The sequence below is a fragment of the Temnothorax longispinosus genome, chromosome 1 (genome assembly GCF_030848805.1).
Source record: "Temnothorax longispinosus isolate EJ_2023e chromosome 1, Tlon_JGU_v1, whole genome shotgun sequence".
NCBI lineage: Eukaryota > Metazoa > Arthropoda > Insecta > Hymenoptera > Formicidae > Temnothorax > Temnothorax longispinosus.
This window is the reverse complement of record NC_092358.1, coordinates 6,365,864-6,385,708: the sequence shown is the minus strand read 5'-3', so window position 1 is coordinate 6,385,708 and position 19,845 is coordinate 6,365,864. Positions and strand designations below refer to the sequence as shown.

General features: G+C 36.9%; 1 protein-coding gene across 2 annotated transcripts; it reads right to left on the bottom strand.

Moving 5' to 3' along the window:
- Window positions 1-752: 752 nt before the first annotated feature.
- On the bottom strand, window positions 753-19,025 carry Cad96ca (tyrosine kinase receptor Cad96Ca). Of its 2 annotated transcripts, XM_071774479.1 has the most exons (9): window positions 18,720-19,025; window positions 17,820-18,458; window positions 5,437-5,684; window positions 4,777-4,889; window positions 3,174-3,588; window positions 2,860-3,036; window positions 2,286-2,636; window positions 1,891-2,196; window positions 753-1,554 (listed from the first exon to the last, which is right to left on the bottom strand). In XM_071774479.1, exons 2-9 carry the CDS (start codon window positions 17,872-17,874, stop codon window positions 1,318-1,320), a joined length of 1,902 nt encoding a protein of 633 aa, XP_071630580.1. In that variant the 5' UTR covers window positions 17,875-18,458; window positions 18,720-19,025; the 3' UTR covers window positions 753-1,317. The 2 variants fall into 2 exon arrangements, with proteins under 2 accessions (XP_071630580.1, XP_071630572.1); XM_071774471.1 differs by having other exon boundaries at window positions 17,820-19,025.
- Between the last annotated feature and the right edge of the window lie 820 nt (window positions 19,026-19,845).

Sequence of the window (19,845 nt, the reverse complement as noted above, 5' to 3'; positions counted from 1 at the left end):
TGTAAATAGTTCATTAGCGTGTGTGCATACATATACGTATTCTCATGCATGGTACAGAAGAAACAAAAATAATAAGAAATTGTCTCTGTTAAACAAAAGAGATTACAGTACCCTCTATTGCTATAGTCACCAATCTATTGCTCCGTTCCACTCTTTTACGTTTGTACCATATGTAAGCATGTACACCGACGAGATACTGTTAGAGGTGATCGACCTTAGGTAAATGTTCGTGACCATCAATGGGGAGTCCTGATGATCAGAAATAATTAAAGTCTTATTATTATTATTAATATAAAATTTGTAACAAATATTTGAAGAGAAAGAAGTCTGAGAGTGGATGTGCTCACATTTTAGATGGAACCACTATCGTTCACTGGCGCTTTTATGTGTAGAAAACGTTGAGTGTACGTTAAACTACGTAGCCACATTGCCATATATTTCCGGCGGATAACACGCCGTGTCCATAATTCTTCGGTCTTCGATTCTATTTTGTGCTACGTTTCACAAATTATTTGTATAATTATTGAGTAATGCTTTGAATAATGCTTTAAAAATTAGATATTATATATTTTATTTTTAGCACAGGTCATCCTTTTTACTATCATTGATATATGTATGTGTTCACACCTTAATTATGAAAAAGATTTCATAGAAAAGAACACTAAAGATATATTTACTATAGATATAAAAAATACTTTTAGACTTTAATTATGAAATATGTAACAGGAACATAGTGTACATTGCTGAGCGTATAATGTATATAGATTTATTTATTCTTACAACACTCAATTGTACAATAACTTACAACAATGTTTAACTCAGTACATATATACAGATTCATGTCTAGACATGAATAGCCACTAAAGTATTAGGAATACTTTTCTTCGACTTGTGACGTCGCGTTTAAATTTAATTATATTTTCTTAATTATTACAAATCGTGTTATTCTCGTAGGTACGAGAAATGAGTATCTAACACGTACACATGTGTGAGTATTTAACGGAACGATCGAACAGTCTTGTGCCGAAAGCGAGCGGAAAGATTAAAGCTCAAATCGTTCTCGAGCGAACTCATTAAACATGCCATTATAAAATGCAATATTACTTTTCGATTAGTGGTATAATTTGATAATTCTCTTCGTTGAAGGAATAAAAAAAAAATTTTGGGTCGATAATTTAGTTTAAAAGGTTTTTCCACGTAATTCATCATGTGGCGAAAATACATCCTAATTAAACGACAATGTTATTGCGAAAACGTGTGGCAGCTTATCTATGTGAAAATCGGCTGACGTAATCGTTAACAATCGTCACGCGAGTTTTATAGTTTTTCTCCGCTGAGATTGAGCACATTGTAGTACGAGTGATCCGGAAACCTGTCGAGCTCAATATAGTCCGTCTCGTCGAGCAGCAGGCCTTCGGTCAGATTAACGAGTTCGGCAAAGGACGGTCTGCACGCCGGGTCTTTGTCCCAGCAATAATACATAATATTGTAGAGCTCCCTTTTACAATGCTCGGGCCTGTCCAGTCTGTAGCCCTCTTTGATCTTTCTCATTACCTGGAGAAGTGTTTTAACGTTATATATAAAAAAAGAAACCTCATTTGTCGTATATTCTTACAATTACCTTCTGATTTAATTCTGTTAACTTAATTTAGTTTAATTTTTCTTTAATTTAATTCAATTAGTTTGATTTGATATTTTTAATTTGTATTTGTATTTTTTTTTAAATTCAACTTTTGAATTTAATTTTATAAATTCATTTTTAATTTATTCGATTTAATTCTGTAATGTATGTACAACATATGTATACAATCGCATTATTTTAAATTAAGTTAAATTGATCACATCATAACAAAATAAAAATATTATATTAAGCCAGTTATATATTCATACCTCTGCGGCAGCGAGTCCAGGATACGGTGTCGACCCCAACGTCACGATCTCCCAGATCAGGACGCCGAAGCTCCAGATATCCGATTTGACGGAGAATATGTTATCGTATAAACTTTCAGGTGCCATCCACCTGATCGGCAATCTACCCTCGGATTTTCTCTCGTAAATCTGATTGGCCGCTACGTCTCGGGCAAAGCCGAAGTCCGCCACTTTGCACGCGCGGTTCTCGTCGATCAGGATGTTCCTGGCGGCTAAGTCCCTGTGGATGATACCCTTTGACGCCAGATATTCCATACCTTTGGCGATCTACGAATAACAAATTCGAGTTTATTCAATCAGTTTAGATTTATCTACTATAGATTCTCTGGTTAATAATTCACAATTCGATCACTTACCTGATACACAAATCCGGTAAGATCCCTGGACGTCAATCCTGCCCCTCCATGATTCCTCTCCTCTCTAGAGGCCCGGAGGAAACTCTGCAGCTTACCGCCACTCACGTACTCCAGAATGACGAACATAGGTTCCCGTTCGGTGCAACATCCCAGAAGCCGCACTACATTGGGATGAGGATCTAAATTCTTCATGACGCGCAGCTCCTGCGCGAGATCCAATCGTTCTCGCTCGGTGGCATTCTCTTTCAGTGTCTTCACCGCGACGATCGTCGGGCCAGATTTGCCATCGATATCTAGAGCCTCGCATTTCCACACCTGACCGAAACAACCTTCGCCGAGGATGTTAAAGACCTAGCAATAATTAATTAGAAAAAAATTGCTTATGTTAATTAACAAACAGTTACTTAGAACTATAATTGAAATTGATTTAATTAATAAATTTATGAATTTATGAAACAATTACATTTAATTGGCTACTTAATGTTACTTAGCCGTTTGACAATGTAGCAATACTCGGGAATTAATTATCGGCTTTGTGTTTAATTAATGATTAAGTATAGAATAATGATCATACCTTTAATCTGTGCCTGGGAAATTCCCACTTATCCTCCTGTTTACTTTGAATGCCTGCTTGAAATTCTTTCTCCCACGGCTGGTAACGATTGCTGTGAGCCTTTGGACCTCGCCACCTCTTCAGGACGAGAGAAGGATCATCAGATAGATTAGAAACGCTGACTGACGCCTGTTCCTTCTGAAAACCACATTCTGTCTTAAATACCTGTCTTGTGTTATTTATAAGGAGATGGCAAGAATTGCAAAATGCGAAATAAAATGAGTCATAATTTATTTATATAGCTTCTTCTTCTAAATAAGTCTTATTTCGATTACCGTGTCCGCCTTGGATTTGCGACTGCCGCAAAATCTGTTTCTCAAGGACCAGGCGCCCATACCAAGACCCACAATAAGAGCGCATCCAGCCGCCACCGGTACCAGCGTCATGGCCATGTCCTGCGAGGACGGTGCTGCGGAAGGTGCGACCTTCGAGCTCAACGCAGGACCTTCCACTTCGTTTATCTGGACGCTTTCTTTGGTGATAGTACTGACGGTACTGTCGGTACCGCCGCCAACGCTATTGTCGTTCTCCTTTGGTTTTGTTCTCTCCAACTCAAGTTTCGTGGTTTCAGGATGATACTGTTTCGGCGGCAAAGGGGGTAAAGGCGAGGGGAAGGTCGGCAGATTTGGTAGACCGAGGAAGGGCGGTCGTAATCGGCCACCGGAACCATGTTGGTTTGGATATGGTATCCTGTTAAAAAGATAATTCAGAAAGAATTTTTTAAATCAGAAAAATCTATGATTGCGTATGTGTGTGTAGGTGCTAATGAAATTTATTGCGAGTAGAACTATGTTTATTAACTATCTTTAACTTAGCAATTACATATACTTTCCAGGGTTAAAATTTTCAGCGACGTTCTTTTGTTTCTTAATATTTACATAAAATTCTCTTACACATACAGATATTAAATATTTCGTCGATTGGAATGGTCGATTGAATTGGCACGTTTTTACGTCAAGAACACGATTTCTTTGTAACAAATACTTCTTATACTCTGCAATTTTTATTCAAGCCTGTTATCGTTAACGAAGTGGAGCATGAATAATAGAACGAATCACCGCTGAGTCTCCTTAAGGTCACGTGCTATGCCTTGCCATTTTTAAGCAAAGTACCAATTTGCAAGCTCACTGAATTTAATATAGTTTTCATTGAAATATTGATTATATGAATTTTTTTCAATGATAGATTACATTTCTATCAAATTAGAATCAATTATGCTTAGAATGAATTTAGCTATTACAGTGAATTTTATTCTTCGAAGAAATAATTTTTTAAATCTTAGATATTGAAGGCTTTTGTTTAAATTGAGAAATCCCATATTAATAAATGCAGATAGCAAAATTTAATGACATTCTGAATACATGACGCAAAAGATTATTTGAAAATGATGTAATAAAAGTACAGCATATACCAAGACACAAAAAGTTGAGATCTTGCATATTACCAAACCATATTTCATAGTTATCATTCGACCGAAGTCCATAAATAACTTCGAAAGAATAATTCTGTCATTAATTTATTTCCAAAGCTCGAAAGTGTCAGCACGATTATGAATTAATATATTTCACTTTTACATACTTTATATTATTATAGAACAATACTTATGCTTATCTATCCAAAAAAGTCCGGAACATTTTAGAAATTTAACTTCCGGTTAATTTGCATCAATTTTGTTGATGCAAATTAATTGATAACTTTGGAATATTCCTATATATTCCACCTTCTTCGGAATCCATAGCATTTAAGTTCTGTGTCATATGTTCGTTTTCTTTTTTTAATACACACGATGGATCGCATCGACCTATTAAAAATGCTAACATGCGTATGTGTATGTGTGTATGTTTGTTTTTTGGGTGTTGCGTGTATGTGATCACGCACCTTGTCTTTCCTCGATTTGGTGCCGATGCGTTCTCGATGTTGACGTAAACCTCAGTCTTCGCTGTAAGCTGACCGTCAGAAACGGTCACATAGAGTAACAGGTTCTGGCCTGCCTGAAAAGAAGAATGAGCAAGAAGCGTAATTCAAGTGCCTCGACAGCCGAGCATTCGCGAATACCGTACGTAGACACGCTGTGTCTTCGTCCAACATCGAAGACACATTACGTTCTCTCTTTATAACTTTTCCAACAAATCCCAATTTTGTCTGATTTCTATAGTTTTTGCGTACTTATCTACGATATGTATCGAAATGTAGAATATATATTTAATTGGCAATTTTTTTATAGTAAATATCTACTGTACAATATAAAATTTAAGGCAACGGTAAAACATTTAAAACTTGAGTCTTCTCATAATCATTAAATAATTCGCACGACTTTAATTAGCTAGTTAATATAAAAATATGCACAATCTATTTAATAAATTATTTAACAGCCACTAAAGGCACTAAATATACTTTAAATTATATCATTACAATTGTGAGGTTTCTTTTGTTTTATATTTATTTTCATCAAAATTATTTATTTTAAATTATTTGAAACACGAAAATTTTTATCTTGTAAGATGATTTTGACAATTGACAGTTGCTGAAAGTACTCACTCTTCCTTTGAGAGTTTCGTTGAGAAAAACTATGCCGGTTCTGTTGTCGATGAAGAAGGGTAATGGTGACTGAAGCTTGTTGTTCTCATTATAATGATCGTGTGGTTCCAGACCGTAAGTCAACTTGTCCTGCTCGTTGTCCTCGGCGCGAACTCTGGTTATGACGTTTCCTACCGGCTCGGTCTCCGGAAGTCTCCAGTTTCGATCCAGCCACATTACGGGCGGTGTATTATCGCTCAATTGGCTCCCTATAAGTAAAATAATTTGTTACTGGATTTATAACCTAAATTAAAAATTAGAAATTTGAAAATCTGTGATGAAATTTTGAAACTTGCGCTCTTAGATTGTTAAAATCTATAACAGTACTTTTCTATCTCTCTGATATCTTTTTTCCCTCTTGTTCTTGGGTTTTTATACATAATTTTTATACATATTTGTATACATATTATATTTAAAAAATAATCTAAATAATAATGATATTTAAAAATTCTAATGCTGCTGTCTTAAATCGTCAAAATTACGACAATTGGAATTCCCGATTGAAGTATTTACGACATTAGAATTCAGCCCACTGGCAATTAATGACTCTTCGTCACGGAAGGTTGACAACGCGACTGAAATCCCGTTCAAATCGGCTTCGATTCCTCGCGACCGCGTGCGCGTTTCGAGCGCGAACGGCGAGCTCGCTGTTTTAACGCTCGAGTTCTAATTAGCCCCGGGTTTACCGAACGATAATGAGAGAGAACAGTGGGTGGAAATGCGCGCGCGCCGAGAGATCGACCTTGATATGCATTCCTTCCTGGATTTCGAGTTCATATCGCCAAGTAGACTGTGACCCTCCTCGCGGGGTTTTCGTTTCGCGTATTTTCGACTGTTCCTTACACGCAACCTTCATTTTGCTTACAAATATCTTTGGAATTTTATAATCTTTCGCGTTACCCATATTACAACATATCTTCCCTGGTTAATTATATAATTACTGAAATACAAGAAACGGAAGTTGTAAAGAAATTTATTTTCGAGAAAGATTAAGGTTAAAGGAGAGAAAATTGAGGTAGAGAGAGAGAGATTACTGCGGCCGCGTTTGTTAAGGAATTCTTTCGAGACATGTAATTTCTCATACTGTCCTCATCGGATAATTACTGATCCTCGCATTGCTCGTACCATTTCCATAGCATTCTCGTGCAAGAAAAGCGAATAACTGGATCTCGCGACGTTCTCCACCTGACCGCCGCGCCGCGGCCGCGCATCTCCGCGACGAATAATTGTGCCGCGATTTCGCGGCAACTGCACGCCAACGATCCTCTCGACTCTCGACCTCTCTTATTAGGAATGATCGATCCGCGGCGGAGTTATGCCTGGAATAGAAAGTCACGGCGAGCGCGCGGTCGCACGAAGAGCGTTATGATACCGGCCGGCCGATCTGATATGGCGCGAAAGGCGCGCATATATACTAGAAATAGAAAGTGCATCGTGCGAGAGTGTGCACGTTCTATTTCGCGATTTGCAAAATTCAGAGATCTACTTTGACTGCGGCCGAGCACTGCTGCAGTGATAAAACTCTCATCGCGAATGTAATTGAATTTAATTACACGCACCGTGTGCGCGCCCGCGCTTTTTCGTTCCGCGCGTGCCTGCTTCCTTTTCGCGAATTGTATCTCATTAGCAACTTAATGGCATCTCGTTATGCCGTTCGACCCTTCTGACAAATTCTAACGTCGCTCGTGAAAAACAAGATTAGATTCTTATTCGCGGCATATATAAAAAGGTGGGAAATAAGCCGAATCGAAAAAGTCTAATGAGGGGTTTGAGAAGTTCTTTCTTGTAACAAGAAGTTAAATAAGATTCGGTAGAATCCGTCATCATTAAGATTATACATGGTTTTAGAGGCCGTCATCGCTCTTTACGATGTTGTACCGCGCGGTTCAACGTCGGGAAACAGATTGCAATCAAATGACTGCTTTCGATCTAACAATCGTTTTCAAGTCAATGAGCTATCGCGAAGACGCGGCGAAGTGCTTTCGCAGAGAGCGTCGTAAGCGTGACGATCTTCATAATAGTAGCGGTTTTACTTCGCGCACCTCTTCTCACCCTTCGTCGTAATCGTAGCGATTATTCATGAGAATATAGCGCAGTAACTGTATTCTCACGGTGCAGTGACTTCAATACCGCTATAACCGCGCCGCGGCGCGTTTAAGACACACGCTACTCGAAGCGAAGACAGCGGCGCATTGTAATGCGGCGCGCTCTCCGCCGCGTATAATCGGCGCCGCGCATTCGTATCAATGTCAGTCGCATCACAATCGGATGAGAATAAAAATGCCGCGCACACCGAGCTCCTCTCTTTCTCGAATAAGTATTAACGAGATGACATCGAGTGGTACCGTAAACCACGGTTACATTGTCACAGGATGAGTAACTCCGTGTTACAACATGGCTTTTTTCCTTTTTCTTTTCTTTATTCGAGCAGTGTTAATGACTTGGTTGATAAACACGATGGCAACGTAAATGGAAGGATTATAATAAGCTTGAAAACGATTTAATATTTCTTTATTTTGTTTTAATGTGATTTTAATTTTAAGAGCAAATTGGCTAATTTTATAGCTGATTTTGATGTTGTTAATAAAGCAGTATTGTTTAATATTGTTTAATACATTTTACGCAAACTTTACTTTGACAGAGTTTTAAATCGAGATTTTACAAACCATCAAATTGTGATAAATGATTGACTGTAAAATCTATATACTTAAAATTACTGAAAAAAGTCTATTATTAAAACTATATTTACTTAGTTATGAGATATTCTGTAAAATTATTCAAAGAGACAAAACTACGTATGCAGGATTAAAGGGCATTCCAATGCAGCGAGTGAACGCCGATCGTAATGTCGATCGCCATTGCAGTTGGGACTTTCCCAAATTGGCCAGCAACAAGTTTCCTTTCGAATCGTTATCCTTCGGACACAGTGACGAGTTTAATGTAAAAGAAAAAGACGCGGATGCGATTCCCTCGACTTTCTCGGATTTCGTCCACGCGTTTTCTATCTTTAACATCGCCGGTCGACGACGGAGGAATCGAGATGGAATAGCGGTGCTGAGGAAGTGCGAAAGGTTCTTTCGTGAGACCACGAAGAGCATGGTCAGTCCGGCGATGCGTCCCGAACAACACGGAGAAAGTGGGACGAAGAAAGTGCGACCGAACGACTCTGTGTGTGTACGTTTGTTTTCGTGTGTGTAACTGTGTTAGTACGTCTTATCGAGAGAATCGCGTCTTTTTTACCGGCTTCTTATCGAGTGATAAGAGAATAATGATAAGATAACGGTATGATAAGCGTCGCAAGCTCCTGTATTTCATCCCTTTGTTATAGAGCAATATATTATTCGGTATTTTAAATCACCAAAGAATATTGCTTACAACAAGCATTGCGTGCTTACCAATCCCATATTTTTCAGATAATTAAAAGCTACTCCATCAATTTATAATTATGATTAGCGCAGCACGGTTTATCATTACTGAGCGCGCGCTGTCCTTCGGACATTGAAATCTTGCTGCTCGTTGGAGTCACCGGCGGCAGGTCGCCCTACTTTGTGGATGACCGGTTAAAGGAAACTCCGCTCCCCGCGGAGGGGCTTTCGAAAGAGGCAGGTGGAGTCTCGGGCCTTTCACAGTAATCCTTGGTCGGCTATCCTGGCAAAATTGTCTCGGGAAAAACGGGATGGAAAGTATCTTGCTATTACATGATTTTAATTGCGCAAATATGTAAAATCTAAAAAAAATTCACTACTTTGTATTTTACTGATTAAAGAAAATTTTACTCGTTTGATAAATTTCATTTCTTGGATAAAACTACTTTGTAGCGAGTAGCATGAAAATCTGGCTCGTTTAAAATTCCGGAGGAAAATCTGTAATTAAATTGCCCCGATTTGTTAATTACTTTTGGAGAGAAACTCGATTATCATCGGGAGAGTACGAAGAAAGAGACAGATGGGCAATTTCACAATGCTCCTTTCACAATTTTCTTTTTCTAATAAATGAAAGATATCATCCTTCGATAAGTATAACATTTTTCATACGGAGAAAGATCGGCACTAAAATTCTGAGGAAGAAATTCACTGTCTTTATTAATTCAGTGTGCCGTTAAAATAATGCAGTAAAATTCACTGCCATCAAGGTGACAGAATCTCAGAAAAGAGACAGATAGCCAGATAGAATTTCAATCTCCTTTCACAATGATCCTTGAGAGCTACTCGATATAATTACTCTTTGTGCAAGGCAGGATAAAAAATACCTCGTTTCTGCAAGAGTGCAGATTATTTTAATCCGGAAAAAAAGAGTTGAACTGTACGTAATCTTGCAAGGAAAAGTTACAGTTAGCCGAAGTTAGAGAAAAGTGCATTGTCATCTCAGGGTGAGAGGCTTCTGAAAAACAGGCAGGTAAATGAGAGTAGGCAGACGGTATTTCAATCCTTTCACAATGATCCTTGAGGCCAATATAATTACCACGGAACGGAAAGTGTCCCCCTTCCGCATTTGATGTTTTTAATTTAATACGCTCTTTTTGCATACGGCATACTTTAATTATCGACAAGAATTCCTTTCCTTCTCTTTTTCTGTAAAACTAAAATCTATTTCAAGTTAATACCTTATAGTCATTTAATTTATCTATAATAGTCTTATTTACTTTTTATCATACATCATAAAAAATATTTCTCATATCCTATGGTTCTTTATATTATCAGCCACATCATTAGATCTTAGGTTGTCTATATTATTAACACGAAGCACCATTAATCTCTTCTTTCAGAAGATTTTTCAAGTATGTCAGAATTAAGAAATTAATTTTTATTAAAAATTTCTCATTTTATCCGCGTGATTAATTTCAGCATTTTATGATGCTGTTTGTATGCCAATATTGAAACGTTCTATATTAAGATTTCTAATGGCTTTCCAATAAATCAAAGGATACCTGAAAAAAATCTTGTCGACGTTATGAGCATTTATAGCTAAACCGCAAAGTGCTAAAGCTTGCTCTTCAAGACGAATAGGCCATCGAGCATGTTGCTTGATGGCTCTAGGCAGGCGGTAGCGCTCATCGCTAGAGCTGTCGCTAATGGCTAGAAAGTCCGGCCCCCGTGATTTATGCGTCGAGCTCGTTTCTCTCGTGAGAGCTCTCGCTTCGACGCGGACAGGTGTATCGGAAACGGGTGAAGTCCGGAAATTGATCGGCCGATCGTCGATCGCAAATTAACCGAACGGTCTCGGGGATGCGCCACGTCGTAATTATTTGCCATCGTTAATCAGCACCGATGCATGGCCTCGCAATAATTTAGCGCCTATATATCACCAGCAAATTACACATCGTCGTATCTTTTTGGATATCTTCGTGCAATTTACATGGGAATCCAAAGTGCGTGCAGTGTGATTAATGGATTTAGTAATATGAAACAATTCATAAATTGTTAATTTGAACAAAACATTTATGATTGATTTAATATTACTAGATATTAATTGCTATCTTTATTACCGGAGCGAATAATCAATGTATTTTTTTATTGTGGAGATCTGGAACTTCCAAGCTTGTGATCCTCTCCATTTCGACGGCGAGCGAATTAATAATTATGAGAGAGGCGCGAAAATGATCGCTTCGTTGAAATTTAAAGAGACGATAAAGTTTTCCCGTGTGTCTCGTACACGATGAACGGATTTCCAAGGTGCAGAAAGTGTGCAATCACGGCAGGTGCAATTTTCGTGTGACTCATGGGGAATGGTGCGATAAAGTAACGCAAGACGTGCAACAGGATCTGAAAGTGAACCACTCGATTTCCGTCGCTGGTCGCGGTGGATTGCGGAGAGCCTTCGAGCCCCGACGATGCTTTCTCATTAACCAGACGCGATCACTTCTTCGTCTTTCGAATATTTCCGAGTGGTTCCGAGAACGGTCGTCCACGCACGGTCGTACTTCCCCCGGGACCGATTTATCAATTTATTTTTAGAGTGCTATCTTAATGATTATTTTATTAATGGATTTGGGTGTCATATTACGAGAATATAAAGATGTAAGAAAAAGTGGATAAATGCAAATATATTTGCATTAACGGGGAAAAAAGTATGTTTACTATTAAATGCAGAAAGATAAAAAATTTGAATAATAAAAAATCTGACATTTGATGGCCAATTTTTTGTAATATTAGAAATACGAGCAGACTGCTGACTGTGAAAACGAAAAGCTTTGGAAAGTACGTACGATCGGCCAAGATCGTGACGTCATTGGAGTGTGGCGTATTTCCGGGTGCTGTTTGTGCCGAAAGAGACCGTGCTCTTTTTCGTTTCCGCCGCCATCCCGGCCGCGGTGAACTGAGAACCGAAACGAAGCGAACCGGAGAACTTTCACTTCACCTGGTGAGGTCATAGTCGGTCCTTAAATATTCCTCGGCGTGACGCTTCACTTTCATGCGTGGCGACGCTTTCGAGACTTGAAAAATCAAGCCGAGCGAGCGAGCCGGCGAAGCACGGTCGTGTTTTAACGATCTTTACGTAACACTCTCGAGAAGGCTCGAGATCCTCCTCCGGGATTCCCGTGAAATAAGAGATAAAATGTCGTTTGATCTTAGCGAAGAGACAGCTCATTTGTTCAAGAGCGCTGATGTTAGCACTCTAACAGAATAAAGATACACAGGGAACATATAAACTAAATAAAATTGTTATCTAGGGGTTTATGCAGTATCATAAAAATAGTCAGAGTTGAAAAGTAATATTTATTAAGTAAATTCATAAAATATTAATCAGACTTATTTCTATTTAAAACGTGTTATTTGTCGCAAGACTTCGTAAAACACCGGAAGCTCTACGATATCGCGCATTCAATCGCGGTAATTCAGTCCAAGTTTCAGCTAAAAGTAGCAGCTGACGTGCTGTGCAAATTCTTATATTAATATCAACAAAACAAGATTTGTATAAGTTATTACATATAGAGGAAAGTCCCCTATTATGAGATACCACATCTATTTTGCGTGATTGCCGGAAGTTTATGTGCAGAATTGAAAAATGTAGTAGGCGAGTGCACGCACGATCGAATAATGAATTTTCCACTAAACAGGTTTTACTCTAAGGGCAATAAGTTCATGATGGAACCAACAGATAGAACCTATTAGTTTAGCAGAAACCTCGCTATCGCATATTAAGAGCCTATCTCATAACAGGGGACTTTCCTCTAATATATTTCTTTGTATAAAATTATCAGATTTATGAGTTTTTAATAAAATTCTTATAAAGAGAGATAATAAACATTCTTCTATATGAAATCAATTTTAAGAAATATTTTATTATTTCATGATTTTTGATAGATGAATATTGCATATATAATGAGCAGGTATAAAAAATCTTTTAATCGCAGAATTCACAAATTCTGTTGTGAATTTAAAATCGATATTTTCTTAGTAAAAATTTGATTTGTAACATTCGATAACTATTACACTATACTGCGGTTATAACTGCATTATGACATTCGGAAAGGAACGATTATGTCCGGTCATATCGATGTAGCCTTTAAGAATTTCATCGTAAAGATAATCGCAATGACAACGGGAACCGCCGTTTACATTGTTTGCAACATTCATTATTTCCTGACACAGGCAGTTTCTGCTTAATGTAATGTCGTTGGGAAAAGCGCATTAACGACAACGAACGGGCGCAATAAATAGCCCGCAAAGCTGCTGAAGAGTTGTTTAGAACTGGTTGTGAGCGATTCTTGTCTGGTGAGAAGAATGCCCGCATAAACGATCTTATGGCTGCGCCGTAATAACCTGTGTTCGCTGCATTTGCATCCGCCATATACTGATGAGCGTATTTCCTGCGTTAAGTCTCGAAATTTTTTAAGTTGCTAAAAGAACGTTTACGTGCGCGAAATACAAATTTCGCGAGAATCAAGGCACAACATCGCTATCATATTAACTGAAGAATTATGTAAAAATTATAATATAATTTTAAGACATTCTGACTAAACAAAAATTACTATATATATATCAAAAGAAAAATTTCTAACTTCTATATACATATTTTCCGACGGGATAAATTTTATTTTTATTAGTTCTTCTATAATTATATTTTTTTATAATTTTCACTATTTAAAAATATAATTATACGCTTTTATCTTTGGATTCAGGTTTCTGCTTTGAGTTTATATACGTATTTTTTTTAAATGTAATGGAAATTTCTCGTAAAGAAACCTGTCTCCCCCGGAAACCAGAATTGCAGCGATTAGCTTAAGACACGCAACGCAAGTAAACACATTGTGACTAATAAATCGCGACATGACACGCGCGTGAAGAAGATGGCCCGAAGACCGGTGCTATCGCGAGGAATTCTACGAGTCAGTGGAAACGCATTTCGTCCCCCCCTCGTCAGCACGGTCGACGAGCCTTGGTGTCAGTGAAGGTTAGGTATGGGTTCTTGCTCGGTGTCTGGTGACCCGGTTTGTACCACTGTCTCTGTGCTTGAACGTTGTTAATTCTCTCGCGTAGACTTAGACCGATAATTTCATACAGGATCCTTCGTTTCACATCCTTATCCTCGTCTTTTTTTAGAAAAAAAGAATAATTTTTTATTTAAATTTAAAATTTGATAATTTTTTTTTACGCGCAATTAATAAATTTCATATCCATATTAGCCACATACTGGTTATTTGATAAAAAATAAAATAAGTGGCGATAAATGTGTTAAATGTATCAATAAAGACATATTAATAACGAAGTTAAAAATTAAATCAAATAGAAAGTCACGTATTCTGTTTTTTTTTTTTTTAATTCAATCTTAAAACAATACAATTCGGACTCTTTATTTAAAGTTTGTACATCTCAGAGATCTTTTTCAACTTTCTCACAAATCTTGGAAAGAATATATTCTGTTTTTGCATGCTTCAAAAACATTAATAAACCTGTCTTATATAAAATAATTATCTCAAACATATATTTATATATATAATTACTTGCTTTAAAAGTAATTATATTTCGATGCAGTCATTTATGCTGCTTTTTGAAATGGTTCTTCAGATGTGGATATTCACACTCTTTGTCTCTGAAAAAGGGAAGGGTTGGGAATCAAGGCGGACTCCCATTGTGAGACCTAACCGCCGGTTTTTGTCGAACGACTGCGTCCCGGTTATATGACCGCCAGGTGCAACGTATTAATACTCGCGTCTGGCGAGTTTGCGATCGTGTCACTGCTTTACCGTGCTGCGAATAAAGTTTGTCCTCGTCATTTGCGCGCATTTCCTCCGACCTTCTTCGTGTACCGTTTTACTGCCTTAACGATAATTCTTCTGCGACAACTCTTCATATATATTTTACGAGGAAATTTAGCCTGGTATTTCCCTTTTTCGGATTAATGAATATTGCAATGTGCAAGAGATATTGCGTAAGAAAGTGCAGTAATACTATATTCACCAAACAAAATAAATAAATTTCTTTTATTTGTATATTACTTTTCAATTAATTATTGCTTGTAATTATTCAATATCATTTTTAACGGAAAATTAATCGGAAATAATTGTGTGCTAAAGATTTTGTAAGAAACTACTGCGTGGTATCAGCTAATGAGAACGCGAAAAAGAAGGTTTACGAGGCTATCGCGAGTATTCCTGGCATGCGTAGACTGTCCGCTTTTATTTTTTCCGGTGAGCTACAACATGTACATAATATGCGTAGCGAGAGCTGTCGCTATCCCGACTTCTACTCTGTTCGAACTTTCAAGTGATAGATATCAAAATATTCAACCCACGTAGCTCGAGAAATTCTGATAATCCATAGTAATCGCATGCTTGCATTCATTACATGTACGATCCGCAGTCATGAACTGCAACATCAGAAACCTGGATAAGAGTATATGTCGAAAAAGAGAAAATAGAAATCTAGAGTTCAATGTCAAACATTTATATTAAAAAGAACTGTAATGTATAAATATTTCGAATTATAATATATATATATACGGGAGAAAATTTAATAAATTAAGTGATATAAAATATTAATATAAAAAATTTAAATATAAATTTATAAAACTCAGAAGGAAGAAGAAAATACTTATAGGCAAAAGAATTATTAATTTGTAACATGTTGAATTTTTATAAGACGGTTGAATCACGAATGACGTTTTCAGCGTAAAGGAAGAGCTCGCCGCGAAGTAGCTGTAATTAGTCGCAAAACCTCATGCTTCCTGGCCGCGGTTAATTACTCCTCGAAGGATTAATCATGTCAAGTGTGATGTACGTGTACAAGATCGACAGGAAGTGCGATATGTGTTTATACAAGATTTCAAACTGAAGAATGCATGTTAGAATTTTATTTATCTTAAATTATTTGGATTGTCACTGATTCTCAGTAATAAAATAAAATAAATTATGTAAATGTAACATTTTATTATATATATTAAATGTGTATTCTTTGTAAATAATCAGAATTTCAAGATGCATTCATCACAGAAGAATATTATAGTTTCACGAAAATGTACCTTTTGTTTATTTGTCACTTTAATGAATTAACTAAATAATCATATCGATAATAAGATTTTATCTGTTTCGATTACGGAACAACTTTTCGAGAGATACTCCGTTTTCCTATCTTTTTTGTATACGAGCTGAAATACTAGTAGGAATACAGCTCATCTTGTGGAATTTATTGCTGGGGATTGAGTTATAATTGCGAGGCACGATTGCAACTATTTTCGCATTCGACTAATTATCATCTTTAACGTTCAACGTTCGTATGTTCATGAAGATGCAAAATATCGACTTTCTGCTCTTGTTGCGTTCTTCGGCCGCTCTCAAATGCACATTCTCGTAATCGTGTCGCAACTGTTACCGCGCGCGCGATCAGTTGCTCTCCGGCTTTCTTCGACAATTATTTGAGATGAGGAAGAAGGACCTGACAAAAGGCCGGCTCTGAAGGCCTTCGCGAGACTTTCTTGAGATTATGGACTTTCTACTTGCTTAAATTCCGATCGACATGAAGAATGATTATGTATAATGGACATAGATAGTGACATCGTGCATGGCTTAAACAATATATTGATAATATTGCATCGTTTTTTTATGTTGTATTGGATATTTCTAAATTCATATAATTTTGATATTATTTATATGAAACTAGCATATACCAAAAATTTATTTATATCAAAAATTCAATTTATTTAATACAATAAAAATTATTTGCATAAAGAATATTGCATTATTATTCGCATATCATTATATTCACATATATTATTAATAATTTGTCATTTTTATGTGATATATATTTTATAATATTCTATAATATAAAATTATATTCTTATACGTTTATAATCGCAATTTAAGATAAATATATATAATAAGAAAAATTAATTTAAGGAAAACAGTTTACAAGAATTAAGAGAGAGTTATTTATATAATTTATTAAAAATTTAGTTGTACTATTATGATTGTCATTTTGTGGTGAAAGATTATTCAAAAAATTCTTTTAACAATTATCTAAGATTTCTTATAAATTTAGCGTGGAAACGAATTACTGTGTGAAAATAATGTGGTGAGACTGTTGCACAAAAGGTATCTTGTTACATGGCAAGGCAACTTATAATAACATAGTTGGTCTGGAGAGAAAGGAATCGTTGGCGTAAGCAAGATCTACTCTGAACGCCGTTATTTTTCATCTTTGCTGTTTTGCACGAATATCAAAATTATCTCTTCTAGATAAAAGAATACATTGCGTATTATATATTAGAGTAACGATCGCTCTATCCATTTATCCATTTATACCCGAATGCGTGCAGCTTTCTCCATGACATATTAGAAAGCGTATATTTATATATATGTATAATATATAATTCGTCTCAGATATATCTCTCCAAAAAAACATAGCATTATATTGATGTTAACAATTAGAAAAAAATGTATAAATTAGCATTTTCAAAATTATCTTTTACGGAATTATTGCTAGCGTTTTAGATATTTTTACTCTGAAATACTCATTGTCTTTATAAAAGAAATTACTGATTTTCCTCAAATACCATAGATTGTTTTCTGTTCATCTTGGAAGATGCGGGTACTTCTAACAACATACCTTGCGTTTTATGGAATGTCGATAAATTCTTGGAGCATTGAATCCTCAATTTCGCAATCGTTTTACTCTATAAATTCCAGAGATCTACGATTTCTTTTGCATAATTAATTTTGCGGATATTTATATATCTGCGTGTTCTAAGAACTAGCACTTTTTTATAGATAGGTTCTTTGTTTATTATTTACATTAATTAATTAATGTCGCAAAGGTTAGATTATATATTTTAAATCTATAGTCGAGGGTATTGTAATATAAATGTATTCCGATCTGCCAACCGGTACAATCCAGCGTTAAACTCACCAGCGCATATCCAGAAGCACAGCGTCGCCGCCACGACAGGCCACCAGGCCGACATCGCGCTACATCGATGATCCACGATGACGGTGATCTGCGAGAAATCCCGGCGTCACTCCATTCGACACGTCTCATCCGGTTCGCACTACGATCACACTCGAGTCGTCTCGGTATTCACAGATTACTCGATACTTACGAGATACGCGCACCTCACCGATCTTAACACAATCATCTATCTAATCTCTATTCATCATAGAAGAAATTACTATTCGTCGACAACCCGATCCAAATATGGTGCTCCGAAGAGGAGGTACCCCAATTTGATATGGCAGAGTCGGTATCTCGAGCACAGAAATGATCGTTCGGTATTCAAAGATAGCGCTGAGAATTGCTGATAAAGTCAGTGATTATTTTTGAACCGCGTGTACATCATCACCGCGTTTGTCGCTGTTAACATCTCCTCTCGTAAATCACGCAAATCTGTTTTGATTCTGTTCCCTCTCTGCGCATCCTTTTCTACTTTTTAGCTTTTGCGCCTTCTAACGAACTTGCTCCGGTGCATTTCTAGGCACCGATTTGGCGCATATTCTCGCATCCTTATACCGATCAGATCTTCCGAATCAGTCGATCAGACGTACGAATCAACTGAAAAGTAAATGCGAGAATGTCACTGTCCTCGACATCGCGCCCACATTGTATATAATTCTTCCGAGGTCCTTTGGCGAACCAACGGTAGTCGCTACTTTCTCTCAATTCCCGGGTAACGAGAATTTATTATTTAATTTAATTATTGCGATATTTTGTAACGAAATTCTTTAAAATTATGATAATCAGTCAGCCGATTATTGTTATTTCGATATTAATAGTATCGTCAAAGAGCAATTAATCTTTTCAGACACTGCTCACAAATCTTGGTTGGTAGTCTATCTTCTTCACGAGTCTTTCAAGTTGGGTTTGGGCCCGCCGCGGCGCGTAGAGACATCGCGGTCCCGGGGACCGCTAAGGACCCCGATCGTTGCAGCGAATATAATTCCTCCAGTGATGCAATGTCGATCCGGACACTCGCGTACTCTTCGAATCCGCAGATTACGAATTTTTCACTATGATTTACACATTATCGAGCGAGATAACGAAGGCACGCCAGAGAGATCCGACGGAAGAACAAGTTTGACGACGGCTGGCGAACGGAGCGCCGACGCGACTGTCGGGCCGCGACGTCGCGACCTGTTCCCCAACCGTACTCGGTAAATCGGTACAGTGACGTATATCAGTATGGGGCCCCGTAGGGTTATAGGCTTTTCAGTTCTACTGGTATAAAGATGTTTCGTTAAGATAGTAGTTTGTGAAAGAAATAATGCGAATAGGGAGAGATTTTATTATGTTAGAAACTTTGTGAGTCGTATACCAATTTCATCTTCTTTGTTATTATTACTATTATTATACCGAGAGTTGTTGAAAATTATAAAAGAGTAAAGCTTTAAAAAACAAATCTTAAAGGATTTTTTGTCGAGAATCATTTTAAAACAATGATAGTCTATTAAAAATCTTCTCCAAGAAGCAAAACTTTTTTATGCTCATAATGTGATGTGACTAATATAATTATACTAATATATTTTACATAAAAACTCTATTTTGATGTTTTTTTAAGTCGTAATTGATTTATACGTTTTACTGATTAGTTAATGTACTGAATAATTTCAATGTCTCGGGTGCCCGAAGCTTTAAAAGACGATGTCCGATCCGGTAGCGCCGCCATCACCGTCATCGTGTAAGCCACGATTGTTGGCCGGAGAAAATAAACCGCCAGTGGCGTAGAATTCCATATTTACAATCAATTCAGTGGCGGATTTATCGTGAAATTAACAAAGCATGATTTTTAAAAACCTAAAGAGATTCCAAATGTAACTTCTTCCTTGTTTTAAATATAATTTTTCTGTTTACAAAAATATTTTTAAGCTTAAAAGACTACTTTCTTATCATTGATATATGCAGACTTTAATTTGTAGATAGTATTTTAATATGCAGAAGAACA